Below are 18,135 nucleotides of genomic sequence, written 5' to 3' on the forward strand. Positions count from 1 at the left end.
CGTACTGATGGAATTAAAAAAATTAAATAGGATGTAAATTTGTTTTAATCATTTATTCTTTTATTACCTATTGAATTCATACCTGTAGTGCGAAACTGGATATCGAACTATTTGTAAATTAATTATGAATTCATTACAAAAGTTGCCTTGATTGGTAGTTGTACGTCATAAGTTATATAAAATATCAATCACCGGTACACTAATGAATCTTTGTTCCAAAAGTGTACGGCTTCGAACAAAAAAGAAGAAAGTTAAGATAGTTGACAATGTAACATAGTTGAATAAGAAATTGATATTTATTAATGAATCAATTGGATAATTTCTAATTTCAAGAACGATAAGCAACGAACTATAGTGATGGAAATACACATAAGTGCGGACGCAGTACAATATGTAGAATTTTAAAAGAAAATTAGACAAATAACTAGATTATATTTTATGTGCGATGGCATGGAAAAATAAAATACATTAACATTTATGTTTGTACAAACAAAATTATATTTCAACAAACCTTTATTTTGTGTTCAGTAATTTGTACAAACTGTCTTTACAAGTGGAAAACTTAATGGAAATATATAAAATATTATTGATACTCAGTCACAATAATAAATGTATAAGTTCATTAAACAATTGCTAAAGGGTACGAAGTTTATAATGTAATTACGTATACTACGTGTAAGTAATGTAATATTGTAGTTCGTTTAGTCAAACGTTTCTTGTATTTAACTTCTTAATATACCCGTAATATAAATAAAAACATTTTTTAACTAATTTATATCTGTAAAAAAAGTATATAAAAATATATATGTATTTCACACGAGATTCATATATGTATATATTGATTTGATTACCAAATAAACGTGACTTTTAATATTGAAAAATAAGTACGGATAGTAGCATAAGCATATGTATAATGTGGAACGTAATATAAAAATAAATGTTCAATATTCTTTGAAACCAGGAATGGGAAATTGCTTGGAGAAGGCCTCAACCTCTTCCTTCAAAGCTGAAACCTTTGCTTTTATATCTTCATTAGTACTTAACACTTCTTTAAAGTCCACAAATTTAGGGCCAGAAATCTTAGTGACTTCTTTACTAAGCAACAGTCCTAAAAAAGAGAGTACAGAATAATTAGTACTATTTGTAATTTCGTTATACAATATTATTGATATATGAAAGAGATAAATACCTCGGTGTATGAAATCAACAACTTTATCCATGTCTTTCTCAACTAAGCCGCGAGTAGTTAACGCGGGAGTTCCGAGCCTAATGCCGCTACAAAACAATGCACTTTTGTCACCGGGCACGGTATTCTTATTACAAGCAATCGAAATACTCTCTAAAATCTTTTCGGCTCTAGCTCCTGTATGGCCCGCAACTCGTACGTTTACGAGTATCATATGAACATCAGTACCACCTGCACTAATTTTATATCCGAGCTCTTGCATTTTAGAGCACAATCTCTTTGCATTGGCTATAACTTGTTTCTGGTATTGGATGAATTCTGGCGATTTAGTCTGTTTCATTGCAGTCGCGATTCCTGCAACCGCGTTATTGTGGGGTCCACCCTGTAAAGATGGGAACACGGCTTCATTGATCCTAGTCTCTATGTCGTACATAATTTTTTGACCATCTTTTCCAATGCTTCTAACTCCTTTGCGGAAGAAAATGAGACCAGCTCGAGGCCCTCTGTAGATTGTAAGAAATATTACACACACACATTGTTAACAAAAGTAGATATCCTATTATCATACACGTACCTTAAAGTTTTGTGAGTTGTAGTTGATACAACATCGCTATATTCAAACGGGCTAGGTATTAATCCAGCAGCGACTAATCCCGCTATGTGGGCCATATCACTAAATAGATAAGCATTATTCTCATCTGCTATTTCCCTGAATCGCTTATAGTCTAAACATTTACTATAACAGGATACACCCGCTATTATAACCTTAGGTTTAAATAATCTCGCGTTCTCTGCCAGCTTATCATAATCAATTAGACCGGTTTCAACATTCACTTTATATGGCATAGATTCAAAAAATATGGACGTCGCTGAGATTCTCTTTTTCTGAGTGAAGAACCCTAAATATCCGTGTATATGACGTTAGAACGTTCGTGCCTTCATGATAATTGGTTTCTTATCTGAATAGTATACCATGTGTGAGATGTCCTCCATCAGGAAGGTCTAAACCCATTATGCGATCATGAGGGTTGAGTAAACCTGTATAGACAGCCAAATTTGCTGGACTTCCGGAATACGGCTGCACGTTGCAACCCCATTCCTCCGGGTTTAAATTGAACGCTTCCAAAGCACGTTTCTGGGCCAACAATTCAATTTCATCGATGTATTCGTTCCCTCCGTAATATCTGAGTTGAAAAGATTAATCCTTATAAATGATACCTATATTAATTGTACGTAATAATACATTTTATAAACGATGTACCTTTGACCAGGTAAACCTTCGCTGTATTTATTATGAGGACAAGAGCCGAGGCACTGAAGAACACTTAGAGATGTAAAGTTTTCACTGGCAATCATTTCAAGACCACACTCCTGCCTCTTTTTCTCTTTTTTCAGTATATCAAAAAGCTCTGGGTCTGTTTCCCAGATATTCTTTGTCAAAATTCCATCCATACTCTGAATAAAAAGTAAAAATCATATAGTTTACCCATTTACTGAAGTAGTACTTGATAAACATGTACACATGTTGTTGGATATTTCTTATAACTTTACAGGGGGTATTTCATATCAGCTTATTATTCGAGTGATAACCCCGTGTGCAGTATAATGACCTAATCTAATACTATTCATCAACATGCTTTGAATTCAACGTGAATCTAAAGTCAGACTAATTTAATTCATTATATGTTGAATATCTAGTATTTATTAATTTACATGTTTTCTCTCATTAGTTATACTATTTTTTAGCAGATTTTTAATATACTAGTATTAATAATTCCGTAACTAAAAGAGTAATTAATTATTTCATGGCATTATTTTTTAACTAACTCGCATTTAATACGCGCATATTTTTTCAAACACACAATTTGTTATGAATAATATTGTCGTTCGTATAAATAAATAAATAAATTAGATCGCTCACATCCTAGACATAGCACGTGTTTACTGCATAACAATTATCGATAATATTCTTATAAAAATACGTAATTATCATAAGGTATATTAACATATAATCACTAAAAAAGCAATACTTGTTCAATAGGTAAATAAATGATAAAATCACTCACGAGTTTAGAAGAAGCGCAACAGGTGGTTGAGAAGCACACGTTACGATTTGAATCTGAGAAGATTTCTGAGGCATGGCCTTGAACAGCACGATCTTTTATACGACGGATACCAACGATTAGCAAGTTTTCAACCAATTGAAAACCACGCCGATTTAAATTCGCAATCATGACGATCCGTTTGTGTAAAACTAAAATTAAAAACACACAAAATACAAAAGGAAATAAATTCAGTGTATGTTCATTGCGGTCATGCGTTCGATAATCAGTCCGTATATAAAATCACAGCCTTCTGGTTAGACATCAGACGTAACCTAAAACTTTTCACGAAAAGTAACAATATGTAATCAAAATGCATTAATTACAGTGCCGATTTTGAAGCTCACTCAACGTATATACTTTCTTTCTTCGGTTACGTACGAGTCTATCGTAAGTTAACGCATACCGCATTTCTCTTGATAGACCAATCCAGTTGACACATACTTTTATCAAGATTTTCTTGACGTTTGTTTTTCTTATTGCGGTACAGAAAAGTTGAAGTATTTCAATTCTTGCTCTTTCTTTTTCCTTTCATTTGCAGCGATTAACCAGTTTTCTCTACGTATAGTATATCATGTATGTACCTATATGTATATGTACGTAAGATTTCACGTAACATATATTTCAGTTATGTTGCAAAACATACGTATTAGATCGTAGAAGTATAAATTTATACTTTATTCAAACTCAAAGATGATTTTATAATTAAACAGGCAAATGCTGAAGAATTTAGTAATTTATTAAGAGCAGACTAGTTTACATTTGCTTTGTAATTCCTTCATTGATCAGTTCATTGATCCCGTTTCTTTACAGCTACTTATTTTATATTGCTATCCCTTTGCCATTGCCTGTTATTTACATTTATTAACAATTTACAAAATCACGAAAATGTTAACGGAGCTACTAGAGATCCCGGAAAAATTTCTAGAATAGTCCCAATCAGTTACAATCGATGGAGAAATATAATTTTATCCGTATATACATGACCTAAAGTTCATCATCTGTTTAGGAAAAATTATAATTCGATTGTACGATTTGCTCATTTTAGCTTAGCTCAATGACATTTACCTTATAGTATCATTGCAAATAGTAAGAGTATAAATATTTCTCGATAGCTTAGCGAGATATAATTCTCGATATGCTTTATTGAACGTTGAATCTAATTGTAAGCATAAATTGCATGATGCATCAATATCTTGTTTGTTAATTACATGGAACACGTTGCAATGAATATGCATCTTGTTTTGGGATAAAAACTGACATCACGAAATGTCGTTTAGCAATACATAATAAAAGATAACGACATCATAATATATATAATCAAANGCTGCACAAAAAACAGAAACGCGTTGCGATTAATTACAAGCATTAGACTATGTATTCGAAGTACACATCCCTTCGTAGATTATTTATTACATGTAAGTTTGATATTTTCATCCTTTCCTTTTTATTATTATGATACAATAACTTAAGTAATCGTCTTTCGATATAACTTTTCCGTGCAAAAAATACATTAGTTACTATTAAAGTAGTCGTACGTCAGTGATACTATTCATACTATCTTCAACTTGAAAATCATTTGTCATTGCCAGCATTCATTGAGGAACATAATATAATAGAACGTATATGTATATGGATAGAATTCAATGAGTTGATGCATACACACGACAGATTTCTATGTATATATATATATATATATAATATATGATTAATAAAACCTGTAATTTCTGTTCATATTATCAAAATGAAGACCTACAATGTGCAGAACCTCTTTATATTAAACATTTTGCGTAAATTTCATAAAACAAATTAAGTATTACTCTTTTTTTACAAAGAACCGAGAACTAATATTCCACATTTATGTAATTAATTGAAAAATGCGAAGATCGTGCAGTCGGGAATAGTACGTTACTAATTAAACTCAAAATTTAAAAAAATGTATATTCTTTTTTCAATATCTTATGTTTTAATGTTTTTAACAATCCGGCGAAATAGAAAATTAAATGAACAGGTATAGTTATTCGAAAAAAATGATCTAAGAATTCCTTAAGTCTATTTTATAATATATGATAAAACAATTTTGGAAAAGAAAACCGACTGCGAATTGAAATCATTCGTAATGAAATAACATTTGAAAACGCATTACATGATTAAAATTACGGTTTGCAGGTATGTAGTCGAAGTATGTCGCTGTACAATCACATTTAGGTTTATAAAATATTCTTCAATAAACTAGCGTGTGTCCAGTCTTCTTAAATATATATTTACTGCACATCGCGTGGGATTCTTACGTATTTATCACTGCAATTGTTATTCGCCGATGTTGAAAATGCACTCTAAAAAACATAGCATCGTGAAACAATAATTCGTACTTATTTAATAAGAACTACATTTAACATATGATTCGTTTTTTAAATTATGTATTTAATATTGACATAAATAATGATTCTAACCGAGTTTCTTGTTAGCAATCGATAATTCTAATGGGCTAACAACTAATTATATTCAATTAAAAATTATAAATTCGAACTCTCTTGCGTCACGACTCCTAATTCTTTCTACTGTCTGTTTTATTGATTGTAACAAACTAGTCTTTTAAAAAAGTATATTTATTAAAAAAAAACTGCTCATTCTCTTTCAATGATCCAATAGTGCTTTTAGATATCAAGAGTTCTCCAGAGCTTAAAAATTTTAAACATCTCAAAGAAAGACTTTTAATCACAGTTAAAGAAAGAAGAAAATACGGAGAGTGAGACATGATATGAATAATTGGAGGTCTTATAGTAACATTGTGGCAAGTCACCGTGCGCAGACTTTTATACGGCAAATAGAAAGGAAAGTAATTATGAAGTGATGTTTCGTAGAACAAAAAGAAAAATGTGTGATATTGTAAAATTAATCGTAGAATAATCACTCTTCGACGCGTTGCCTTATTTTCTTTCTTTTTTCATCTCGTTTAACTGCTCCGTTCATATGTTAGTCTACACTTTCATATATTTGTGAAATTTTTATAGATGATCTCAGTAGAATATGTACGCGTACGAAAAGTCGCATAAAACACACAAAAAAGAGAATATATATTCACAAACCTAAAAAGCTTCCAGAGTATTCGGGAAGCAACTCAGATATATCACTTGTAAGTTATACCATATAAATGGTGTTTCATAATTTCTTTTTATATAACAATATCATATTCTTTGATTACATTTCCATAAGATCAAGAATCGACAACTACATTTTTTCATTTCCAAGAATGTGTTGTAAGAAATTATCCGTAGTGTGAACGAAACGATAACGTTCACGATTTCATATCAAGGATTCTCTTTAAGATGCAGAATGTAATATTACAAGGTAATTATAAATCTGCATTTCAACCTTGGATTATAAAACCGAAGTACGTAGAAGACAATTCTTCTTCATTGATAATTAGAGTTAAATTATTCGTCGCATAGTAAAGTAGTTTCCGTTTCTTTGGATCTTAATTTGTTCAGTTACAAAGATTTTACGTGGCAGGATCAAGTGAAGTCATTGCAAAAATAATTGTACTTTCTTAATCGGAAATAATATGCTGTGTATTTATAAATACCTTCATTTTTCCAGACGCGAGAGCTTTGTCCGTAGTTGTGTAATTCGTATTTATTTTTCTTAATAACAAATTATAGCCATGCATTTAAGTAAATTCTTGTTCTTTCCCGGAAATTCTTGTTTTAAATATATTATCTGTTAAATAATTGTCACCGAACGGAGCAAAGTATCCACAGATATAAAAATTGATTTCACAAATCCACTGTTAGCGTCCAGTGGAATGAACGCAGTATCGTCGATCCAGCCATTACATAAAATCCCTGTTGATTCGAAAGGGAGAAACTTCCATGATGCATAAAGTATCATCGTGTGTTAATTACAGTCTCTTAAATCGGGCGTATACAAAGGATTTACCTTTCGTTAACACATAATCATAATATTAAAATCGCGCACTATCTGGCCGAAGAACCAAATACATAAACAACACATTTCCAACCAGCAGTATGTCAGGCGTCGCTTTCTTTACTATAGAGTCGTATAAATAATGAGTGGCTGCCTAGTATTTTTTTTATTATTCTGTTCTCTGTGTGATGAAAATTTAATTGTAAATTTTAATGGCCTTTTCGAGGTAGTTGATACGAGAGCGCTTCGGAGCTTTGTTGACGTGTTCTAGGCCAAGCCAAGGCCTGAGCGGCGACGAACCTGTATTGAAAAGTGAATTCTCTAAAAAATTTATCCTTCATCGATTCGTACTTTATACCAGAAGTGCACACTTGGATGACTGTTTACATCATTTCATAAAATTACGTGAATTTTTATTCATATCCATGAACTGATATTTAATGTGTACTAAATGTATTCTATACAATTTATAATATATGAAATACGTATATGCACCTCTGATTTATATTGTAAACTTATTTATTAATTTCTTTTATTATCAACTTGAAATCTCCATTAACATGCAAACGATACCGAATCATTTATCCCAATCTACAAATACTAATATTTCGAAAATAACATTGAATGATTGGATGTTTGTACTTTGCGAGCTTATGCAGTCGGTCTCAAATTTTATTTTTCTCTAGAAAACTTTTTCGGTTCAACATTATTTCGAAATACAATATTAGCATTTCTAGATTAAAATGGATCATGTGTGTATCTATACACATTTGGCCGTCAGTAAGTTTATATTCTGTCTTATCAAACACTTACTCTGACTAGGAAGAATACGGAAATCCGCGAGATCCATGCAGTAGCCTGGAGAGTCCATGATAAAGTGTGGTTTGCCCATCGTCACCACCGCGAACTTAAACTTCAAAGTTTTTTTATGAATTCTCATAAAACATCGAAGAAAATTAGATTAAGAAACCTACCTTTTCGAATTCTTTCTCCTGCACTCCGAGCTTTTTCAAAAGTCTTTCCTTCATTTCCGAGAAAGGCTCGCCCTATGGGGACGAAAACAAGAACAAAAATGGATCGTAACAATTTCACATTCGTTTGAAGAGAAACAAGGACGGGACATCGCGTTGTAAAAATACTTACGTGTTTGATTTTAAAGAAAAAGGGAATACCGAATGTTGAAAATATATCTTTATGGAAATGTGCGACAGGAACCAACATTTCTTCATCTGTTAAATTCAATTCGTCGTTTGGAATTTCTTCTATCCTGTATAACTTTGTGCCAGATGTATTTAAGTTATCTAAAGGTACATCGTCCTTCGGGCCGGGCGAAAGTTTATTAGAATTAATTTCTAATATCCTCAATTTCCCGGACCCGTTCTCTGATAATTCTACTTGCTTTTTAGCTTCTTCGAGCAATGTCGCTACTGTCCCATTTTTATTAGGATAAAGAATAATTTCCTTTTCTTCTTTTAAATTAGGGGCAACCCATATGCACTTGAATTGCTTTTTGTGTTCAAGCTCATTTACTCTAATACTAAGTTGTTGATAATATAACTTCTTCCCCTTCGGTTTACAATACGAAACCAAATCCTTAAGTGAACCTTCAAATGTACACTTTAATGGATGCCCAGGTGAATCTTTATAACTGAAGTAGAAATGAGTCAAATAAATATTTATATAAGCGCCAATTAGTACAATACTAATTTATTATAGTCTCTTACGTTTGACATTTAAAGAATTGCAGGAGATAAGGATCTGTACCAAGTCTCTGTGCTACAGCTTTCGCCATTTGATCGTACGTCATTCTTGAAGATAGCTCCATTGTGAAGCCTGGATCATTGGGGATCGTTTTATCACAAAATATTACTTCTACTCTATGATATAGATCCCTGAAATATAATCGAACAGTTTCGTACCAAATTGTTTCAAGTACATTATAACTGGAGATATTAAAACATTGTCGATACTTACTTGAAGTACTCTCTACATGTCGGAAGCTCGTACATTTGATTGTTCTCTTCTTTTTGAAAAACGATGATATCTCCGTCCATTAGTTCTTCAAGGACCTTCTCTAACGGTTCTGTTAAGTTGTCTATTTTTTCCACCAGGTTTGGCTTGATTTCTTCATAAAGAGCCAACTCCGTGTCCGGTGGGAATCCAGCTCTCTCGTTTAAGATTGGTATAAGTTCCTCTGCACAAAATCGTAACAATAATTATGTTCCATCGTAGTGGAACTAAGAAAGATTCATATTTAAAAACTGAAGGGCATAACGTAAATTCGTTCACAATATGAAATGAAATGACTCAGAGAATGTATAAATATCATCCAGCTATGAATAAATGTCTTTCAAAATCTGCCACATGACAAAAATAGTTTCAAAGATGTAATCACAGGGAAATACTGCCAGGAACATGTCAAATAAACAATTGTAAAATGTAGTACGTAAAATAATACTTACGGACTTTGGCTGTTACAGGCATATAGTGATGACCACAATAATGAATTTTCTTATGCTTAGGATCGTATAGTTTGAAAAATAGTAGAACATCAGTGTCCTTATCAAAAGGTGGTAACGCTGTTAAATCAGAATCCGGTGGAACAAGTTCAACAAATACATTCCAAACATTCGGATTTTCCGCGCATTGGTAAATAGATTTCTGAAGATCATTTTCCAATTCGATCGGCATCGGTCTACATGTCTGATTAGAACGTACGTTTAACGGCCACAAACGGATTTGCTCTATAGGATATTTCTGTAGAAAAAGTTGTGAACAAATTAATTATATTTACACACATATATAGAATATCTTCTTCTTTAATTCAACGGAATAGGTAATTTCGTTTTTAAGTATCCTTTTTTCAATCACCTACCGTGTTCGTAGATGATCACAACAATATAATATATCAAACGCAGACAATAGCACGATTTTTATGAAGAATCACACCGATATTTGAATGTGAAATAATTTAATATTTATATCGATAAAAATTAAGTATCGATACTAACGTAATAGTCTTTTAATGGAATATCGTGATAGTATAACGGCATGAAAAATTTGTCAACACTTACCAAGCTATCGCTCAGCAATTCAAGAAACTCGTGCAAGGTACACTGCTTACGTACGCGAAACACACGATATAAAGCATGTTCTGGATCATACAAGTCATTCCCTTGGTGACCGTCAAAATTATCCTCAAGTAGGACGTTGACGGTTATATACAAGTATGCCTCTGTTCTTTCCTTTCTTCGTATTTGTTCCAGCCTCTTCTCCTCTTGCAGCCTCTCCACCAGCTAGACCAACAAAATTAAAATTATCCATATATGTACTAAATTCGTCTCATTGGTAATTCTTTTTTCCTCATCTGTCTTCTAAAAATTGAAACTTTTAGAAAAGCAGTGTACTAGGCATCATGCTTTTGAGATTCGAGAACAAATAGTATTCGAAACATCAAAAGAATGAATATCATTTTTGTTTTCATTACATAATTTTAATTTTGTTCATCTGCCGCAATACAGACTACTGTGTTAAACGATTACACGATGAAAATTATTTGGCTATAAATGATGGTTTTCATTTATGCATTACTAGAAACTTAAACAACATTCGTATTTATTGCATATCTAAATCTATACATTATGATATTTTAAATTGTCAAACCTATCAAACTTTTATAAGTTCGAAGTTCCTGCAATCTTCCCTACTTGGGATCAATTATATGCTTATAGTAAGCACCAGTAAGAATATATAATCGTCGTAATTTGAAAATGCTATCGTGTCTGTGTATCGAATTACTTTTATAAAATATATGACCATCATTTATACCAGATAATAATAATAATGTAATGTATAACAGTAGTAGCGTGGAGATGCATCGCATTTTAAATAGTTATGCGGACGTTTTTAAGTATTTACTACTACAGAGCTACACTTCCTTTAATGAATAAAAACTGAAAAAGCGCTAACGGATTAACTACTGTAACTTGTTCGTTTACCAAATTGTCTATAGTTATTCAACAGTTTATTGCATACTTTCTTTTCGTTCATTTTTATATCTAAAATAAAGATTAGTATATATAGAGGTACTTTACATCTATTATGAAATATTCAGTTTGTTCATGAGGCATTGAATTTTTTCTATTTATTAATACGTAACAACAAATAAATAGATAGCATCTGTTGGTGGTCATACTGACTATTAACATTGACAAAATTTAATGAATTAACGACTCGATTAATTGATTCAGACCTTCGTTATAAGGTTTAATATCCTAATTTTATTATTAACGTTCATTCAAAGTGTTAATTCACGAGAAATCATAGATTTGATAATAATAAATCACATTTCACCTCACTCACTAAACGATCTTCATTAAATAACAAATACACTGTAGAAGACGTGTTAAGGAAGAAGCTGACATTAATGAATTCTACTTATTGTTCATGTACTCTTCTCTTTTTTTTATCCCACGACATTGTCTATCATGAGTTAGAATCTCATTATCTCAAATCAGATTTTGAATAATCATCTCACTCTATTAACTAATAAGTCTTTCCTGCCTGTTTGTTTTTTTCTTTTTTTTCCTTATAATTATTCACACATTTTCAACCTATTCTGCGATATGTCTGTGCATTTGTTACCCAAAGCTTTAGAATACTACAATACAATTATTCTTTTTTTAGGTATATTATACAATATTTATTACAATAAACATTTCAAAACGATTCTAAGGCTCATCATGATAGTAGCCTGATAATCAGATTTTACGTTAACCCGATTGCAACTTTTCTTTCTTTCTTGTTCTTTGTAGTACCTGAAGTGCAACGCGTACATTATTTATGGCTGTTTAAGCTTGATTCAACTAATATATATATATATAGAGATATATATATATATAAGTATGTATATGTATATATATGTGTGTATATACTCAATATAAAATTTGTTAAATAACAAAAAGAATAAATTAAAAGCATGAATAAAAATTTGATTCTTTTTACACGACTCAATCGTCCACACAAAAAATCCTCTGTCCGAAAATTAAAAGTTAAAATACATTGTCAGTAAAATAAACCTGCGTGTAACACGATTAATTAGTAAAAATCTACTGAGTGCGCACTTTAGACAACTGTAAAATAATAAAATGATCGATCACAATGTCAAAACGATATTTTTTTTCCACGTAAAAATTGATGCAGTACAGATAATAATAATTATTCTGCTATCTTTTTCTGTAATACGTGAAGAATATCAGCAAAGTAATGCGCGCGTAACACTTTAAAAATGATCAAGTGTGACATATTACATACATGCCGTACCTGAAATTGGACACAATGTATACAATTATCAACATTTGATGATACAACAGCCTGCAGCTGATAACGCTATAAATTTCTGGTTATTAAAAAATATTAAGAGAAATTTTATAACAAATATTTGAAAATATATATATGTATGTATATAGGTGCTAAAAAAAATATTAATTTATTAAATTTAATTTGTAGATATCATTTTTCTTTTCTGATTAATTTACATATCCAAAATATCTTGAATCTATTCAAATACACATTTCTATTTCCGTTTATTGAACTCATCTCATCTTTGTATTTTAACTTGATGTAATGCGTTATGAATTTGATGATTTTGTTTTTCTTTCATATGTCCCGCAAGCTGATCAGCCCAGAACATATTTAAAAAATGAGAGTGTATTTTTGTTATCAGAGAAAGAACTCGATTTTGCAGCACATTCCGGCTCTTTTTAAAAATCATGAATATAGAGATTTGGATTTCGAGGATTTTGCGTGCACGGACGAAGAGTCGTGGTTTCTGTATGTGAGTCTTTGATTGTGTCAGTCGCGTCTTTGTCACGTTCAAGGTCGCTCAACTCCTGGGAAAACTCTCTTTGTAGGACGTTTCTGACCTCTTGAGGTATATCCTCTTCCTTGACTTCTTGCAAGACGTTTTCCAACTCAGAGTCCCTTATGTACACCAACATATAGGCGTTCGTGCAATGTTTCACAGCTATAGACATATCCTCATCTTGACCACCATAATTGTGTTCGATAGCTTCTTGTTTCGTACACCTTGAGACAACATCGTCGTCGAACTTGCACCACTGTTTCAATATCAAGTACATACAATCAATATCATCAGAACGAATAAACGGTTTATAATTATTTGATAACAGAACGAAAGCATATACTCCATAAAATATTTAATTAATTACATTAAAACAGCTTAAATGATAGCTACCGTGAAACAAATATATATATAGGAGATTTATAAATTATCTGCGACAACGTATGCTTCGTTATATTTACAAATACTAGTTTTAATCCAAAGAGATTCACATACTTTCCCATCACCGGCTGGGTTGATAAATACAACATAATGCCCGCCATGATTATCGCCGCTGTGAACTAAGACCGCGTGTAACGTGTAGTCCGCATTTGTGGCTTCTTTGTTTTGTAAATATTTACCAAGACTTATTTTTTCGTAGAATTCAAACCTTCATAAAATAGTAAAGTTCAGTTGTACGTTCAATGGTCACCTTCAAAAGTAATTAATGCGTAGGAATGCGCAACCCTTACCTATCATTAAATTTCACAGAACAGTCTGTAACTGGGTCGTACTGAAATCGCATTAAATGTAAATGCAACACTGGTGGAAATGATGAAAAGATAACACCTTTTTCCGCTTCTTGCAATCCATTTTCTCCCGCATCATATTTATTATCGCCATCCAAGCTTTCAGTACTCACATAATCGTTAAAAGACTCATAAACTAAATAAAAATGAATTTGCTACATACATACTGTACATGATGAGGGAACATGAAATATCAATTTCATTAATGACTAGTGTCAAAATATTTGTGATACTTACTATTTTTCTTGCCCTTTATATTTAACTGTATATCATAGAAAGTTTCAACTCTAGTCGATTTGTAATCGATATTTTTACATTTGATAAATGACACCATTTTTCCTTCAAATAATTTTGGCACTGTACCTTCTACACATGTTCCTTTCATTTTACTTTCCAACTTATCTAAAAGCTAAAGTAGTTGTGAGTAAGCAATAAGAAATTATTATTAATTGCGATACATTATTGAAATCGATGTTTACGACCGTTAATTCTTATTATTTAGCATGTATCGTTAATCGTAAATCATTACTATCGCTTACCACTCGTAAAAATTCTTGTACATCATGTTGCATGAAAGAATCCAACGTTTCCCAACCGAAACTTTTCGTTAATTTCTTTGTACCTACTGGCTTATCAGAAAATTGCAATTCGTGAAAAACCCTTTGTAAAGCCAGAGCGACGCTCTTGCTTGAATCGTCGCTTTCTGTTGGCATTTTATAAACTGCTTTACGTAACTAGAAAATAAATTTTGTAAATATTTGAAGTTCTCCATCCACGAGGAATCGTTCATTAACATTGAATGTGCGTGTAGACATATGTTTTATCTTTTATGAACGTAGTCAGTCTACAATTACAATTTATAAATTGATTTCCTTCTATTATTCATTTACCGTTCACTCAAGTGTGAGGAAATTAATGCTTATTAGTACAAGTTAGAATTTGAATTTTTAAGATCCATTGACCTACCTGATTGGTAAAATACAAAGTTTGAAGTAACGAATTCATATAGCACGTAGCACCTTGATTTTTTAAACCTACATATCCTGTATGTTTTTTACTGTCCCAACTGACACCATGTGGAGCATCAGCAATCACATGAACCTATTTTTCAAAAATACACGTTAAAGAATTATTTACAAATAATTATATTATCAATCTTCTTGATTAAAATATATGATGCACTAACCTCAAGTGTAATAGAATCATCTTTAAGGAAACCTTTGTCAGGATCCAAGACATCCTGCCATGTCATAAAATGACTGAATCCCCAGTCATTTTCTTTACAATAGAAGAGATGTTGGATCTCTAAAATAAGAATTCAAGCTCTCAAATATACATATGTAAGAATGTGTACATAATTATGATTCAGAAGTTAAATAAAGGGAAATAATATTCTAGAAACCAGGTATTAATAATACACAGTATACTAACTTCTACTAAATGGTTCGTGTCCTTCCTGACAAGCAAGTAATCGGAGATCTGCAACTGCATAACAACTCCACGATGATTCACTTTCTCCATTACATTGTAAGAAAAAACCAAGTGATTTTTGTGGAGGTCTGTCTTGCGTCTGACTCGACCTTGGCATTACCATTATTTTCCATGGCAAATTGCGGACATAGCATGGTGGTGACAATTGAGTTTCTTTCATTTTAGAAAGATTTTCCACTGTATAGCGAAATGTCGCTTCCGACCTTGCTTCATCTGTTTAAAAATAAAAGAAACAATACGCTTTAGAATCAATTCCTTTCGATACTTTCAATAAATACATTGTGAGTCATGTTAATATCATGAAATTAACTTGTTCAATACAAATTCGAAATGTGTAAAAAACTTGCAAGAGTACATTTAGATAGTGCTTTTAATAGTTTTGATCAATATGAAGTGTCACATTAATTTATTGAAAGAGTATGTCCAGCAAATAAATTTGATGAAATTCATATTATTTCCTACCTTCCTCCATTTCTTGATCTTGGACTATACAAGCTAACTCTGACTCTCCGTTCATAGGACTAGTGTCATTGCCATCTCCTCCACCATCATTTGGTGTTTCTAAAAGGTTATGATAGCTATCACTATATATTTTATTACTTGGCTAAATTGTTAAGAGCTATGAGTTCCTCTAGGAAAAAATGCATTTATAACTTTGAAAGTATGTCACATGTACAAAATGATATAATAATGTTATTTCACGAATGTCAAACTTTGGATACACTTATACTTTGTACTTTTACATATTAGAAGTTTTACACATTACCAGAAGAATGTTGCGTGTCTTTGAGCTATAAATAACTAAGATGTGTCCATGAAACTAAATAATTTTACTGGATGTTTTATGACAATCATAAGAAATGGATTTACCAAAACATCCATATAGCAATTTATACAAATTCTTGGTGAAAAATGCTGTGTCAGATTCCAATCATTGTGACATAATTAAAAAACAAGTGAAGATGCATTTTAGTCAAATGAATTACTACAAATAAAATGTTAAACAAATACATGAAAGTTAACCGAATTCATTAAAATATTACTATTAATAGACGCAGAAAAAATAGTCAGTCAGCGCAGAATATAGTATATATAATAGTCTACTAAAGATACACTTAAATTTATATATTATATTTCTGTAACAATATAACTTTTACCATTTATTATATGTTACATTAGGAAAATATATCAGTTGCATACATGTATATTGCAAATTATAAGTTCTTCCCATTCTCTTGATACTTTGTATACAGACAAATTTTATTTTAATGGACGAATTGCGTAAACATCATTAATCGCAGTTAATAATATCAATTTAATATTCAATATTTGTAACTTTCTTCGAGAACACCTTTAACAAAAGTATGCAGGTAGTAGGTATGTATGTATGTATACAAACAAAAGTTCAGTATCGACGTACGGAGAGAATCGAATATACATACATATATTTCCCATAACCTTCAAACTGGATATCAAAACATATAAAAAAGAATATAAAAGCGGAAAAAATTTAAACCCGATAGAACGAACGAAATTGAAACGTACCTCCTTCTTGTGTGTCCATCTCTTCGACGACTTCATTGGCAACTGGTGCCAGGTTGAGCTGTTTAAGATTTTCCTGGTCGTTAACGTGGTTCATCGCAATGCCGATATTGATGGTCGTCTTGATTGCGTCGAGAACCTCGGAGGCGGCTTCCGCCGTCGAGGTTACTTCCGATGTTAATTTAATTGGCGTAACCGCGAACGAGGAGTTTCGACGAGAAATTGATTGTTGTCGTTCGACGGGCCGATGATTATTCTCGTCAGGGACGGAAGATTTTTGCTCGAATGAATCCTGTCGGTGCGATTGTTCGACCCGAAGCGCGACCGGGCTCGCGTCACTGCCGCGACTAGAGAGCGACGTCGTTTTACCACAAGACGACGACGACGACGACGACGACGAGGACGACGGCGACGACGACGACGACGATTGATATTTACTCGCGATGAGCCCAATTTCTGCGGTTATCAAGTGCCCCCGGTTTTCTGGGGGACGCCCACAGCATATATTCCACCCTTGTGTGATATCTTCGTAACTCTTACGTTGTCCCACCTCTTGTCGCCGCGGCTATTTCTTTTCTTATTCTTATAATAGCACTTCTCTCGCTCACACTTATCACTTTGTACTATTCGCTCACTCTCTCTGGACCGATCCGGAAAACGGTTTCCGCACCGCGGGACCGGCGCGTTACTAATCGCGAGACCTACGTACTTCTTGCAAACCTCAAGTCCAAACCGTTTCGATCTCAGTATATTCACCAACTTCTGCCGACGATCCCCCTTGCTAACAATTCTTCCCACCAGTGATTCCAGCTTTCTAACGTGAACACCGATACACTCAGCTGATGTTTTCACGGACGAAGACGGACGATCTGCTCGGATGATCGTCTATCCGGACCTCTTTTACGCGAAAATAAACAAAATGGCGACAAACCGCACTGTTCTACTGCCTCCCAGTCTGGTCTGTTCTGCATGCAATTCGTATAGGTCGCAGAGTTCTCATCATTGTTTAGATGTCGTACTCGATACTACTTTTCGACCGTACCACGCGGGAAATACGAATTATTTGCATGCAAGAGTGGCAATAAAATCTGCATATATATATTCATCTTTATTTTTCTCAGATTACATTTTATTGCATTTAACTTCCGACACTTACAAGATAAGTAAATCTGTTACTTTTTCATAAAAGTAATGGATTAATTAAAACATGGTATCATCAATTATTGTTGCTCACAT

At 32.5% G+C, this 18,135-nt stretch overlaps 2 protein-coding genes across 5 annotated transcripts; both read right to left on the reverse strand.

Moving 5' to 3' along the window:
* Window positions 1-474: 474 nt before the first annotated feature.
* On the reverse strand, window positions 475-3,974 carry Shmt (serine hydroxymethyl transferase). 4 transcript variants are annotated; one of them, XM_018025626.2, is made up of 7 exons: window positions 3,615-3,974; window positions 3,253-3,440; window positions 2,448-2,641; window positions 2,159-2,370; window positions 1,761-2,085; window positions 1,190-1,689; window positions 475-1,108 (listed from the first exon to the last, which is right to left on the reverse strand). In XM_018025626.2, the coding sequence occupies exons 1-7, from the start codon at window positions 3,697-3,699 to the stop codon at window positions 942-944; spliced, it is 1,671 nt and encodes a 556-aa protein (XP_017881115.1). In that variant the 5' UTR covers window positions 3,700-3,974; the 3' UTR covers window positions 475-941. The 4 variants fall into 4 exon arrangements, with proteins under 4 accessions (XP_017881115.1, XP_017881116.1, XP_017881117.1 ...); XM_018025627.2 differs by having other exon boundaries at window positions 3,636-3,973; XM_018025628.2 differs by having other exon boundaries at window positions 3,733-3,968.
* A 1,365-nt stretch (window positions 3,975-5,339) lies between these two features.
* Usp7 (Ubiquitin-specific protease 7) lies at window positions 5,340-17,462 on the reverse strand. The gene is made up of 18 exons (XM_026814047.1): window positions 16,903-17,462; window positions 15,820-15,918; window positions 15,298-15,570; window positions 15,053-15,171; window positions 14,833-14,967; window positions 14,406-14,600; window positions 14,104-14,275; window positions 13,810-14,002; window positions 13,574-13,727; window positions 13,140-13,334; window positions 10,290-10,511; window positions 9,678-9,972; window positions 9,190-9,409; window positions 8,940-9,107; window positions 8,359-8,863; window positions 8,190-8,261; window positions 8,029-8,128; window positions 5,340-7,515 (listed from the first exon to the last, which is right to left on the reverse strand). The coding sequence occupies exons 1-18, from the start codon at window positions 16,994-16,996 to the stop codon at window positions 7,412-7,414; spliced, it is 3,315 nt and encodes a 1,104-aa protein (XP_026669848.1). The 5' UTR covers window positions 16,997-17,462; the 3' UTR covers window positions 5,340-7,411.
* Between the last annotated feature and the right edge of the window lie 673 nt (window positions 17,463-18,135).

The sequence above is a fragment of the Ceratina calcarata genome, unplaced genomic scaffold (genome assembly GCF_001652005.2).
Source record: "Ceratina calcarata isolate Rehan_Ccalc_2016 unplaced genomic scaffold, ASM165200v1 scaffold363.2, whole genome shotgun sequence".
Classification (NCBI taxonomy): Eukaryota; Metazoa; Arthropoda; class Insecta; order Hymenoptera; family Apidae; genus Ceratina; species Ceratina calcarata.

Excerpts from the sequence above, each read along its gene's own strand:
- Shmt (XM_018025626.2), bottom strand. The coding sequence starts at position 3,699 with ATGCGGTATGCGTTAACTTACGATAGACTCGTACGTAACCGAAGAAAG. Across the intron at positions 2,642-3,252 it reads GTTGCGCTTCTTCTAAACTC|AGTATGGATGGAATTTTGAC; the intron begins GTGAGTGATTTT and ends CTTTTTATTCAG. Across the intron at positions 1,690-1,760 it reads ACAACTCACAAAACTTTAAG|AGGGCCTCGAGCTGGTCTCA; the intron begins GTACGTGTATGA and ends TACAATCTACAG.
- Usp7 (XM_026814047.1), bottom strand. The coding sequence starts at position 16,996 with ATGAACCACGTTAACGACCAGGAAAATCTTAAACAGCTCAACCTGGCA. Across the intron at positions 13,335-13,573 it reads ACCCAGCCGGTGATGGGAAA|TGGTGCAAGTTCGACGACGA; the intron begins GTATGTGAATCT and ends ATATTGAAACAG. Across the intron at positions 8,864-8,939 it reads CAATTCTTTAAATGTCAAAC|TTATAAAGATTCACCTGGGC; the intron begins GTAAGAGACTAT and ends TTTCTACTTCAG.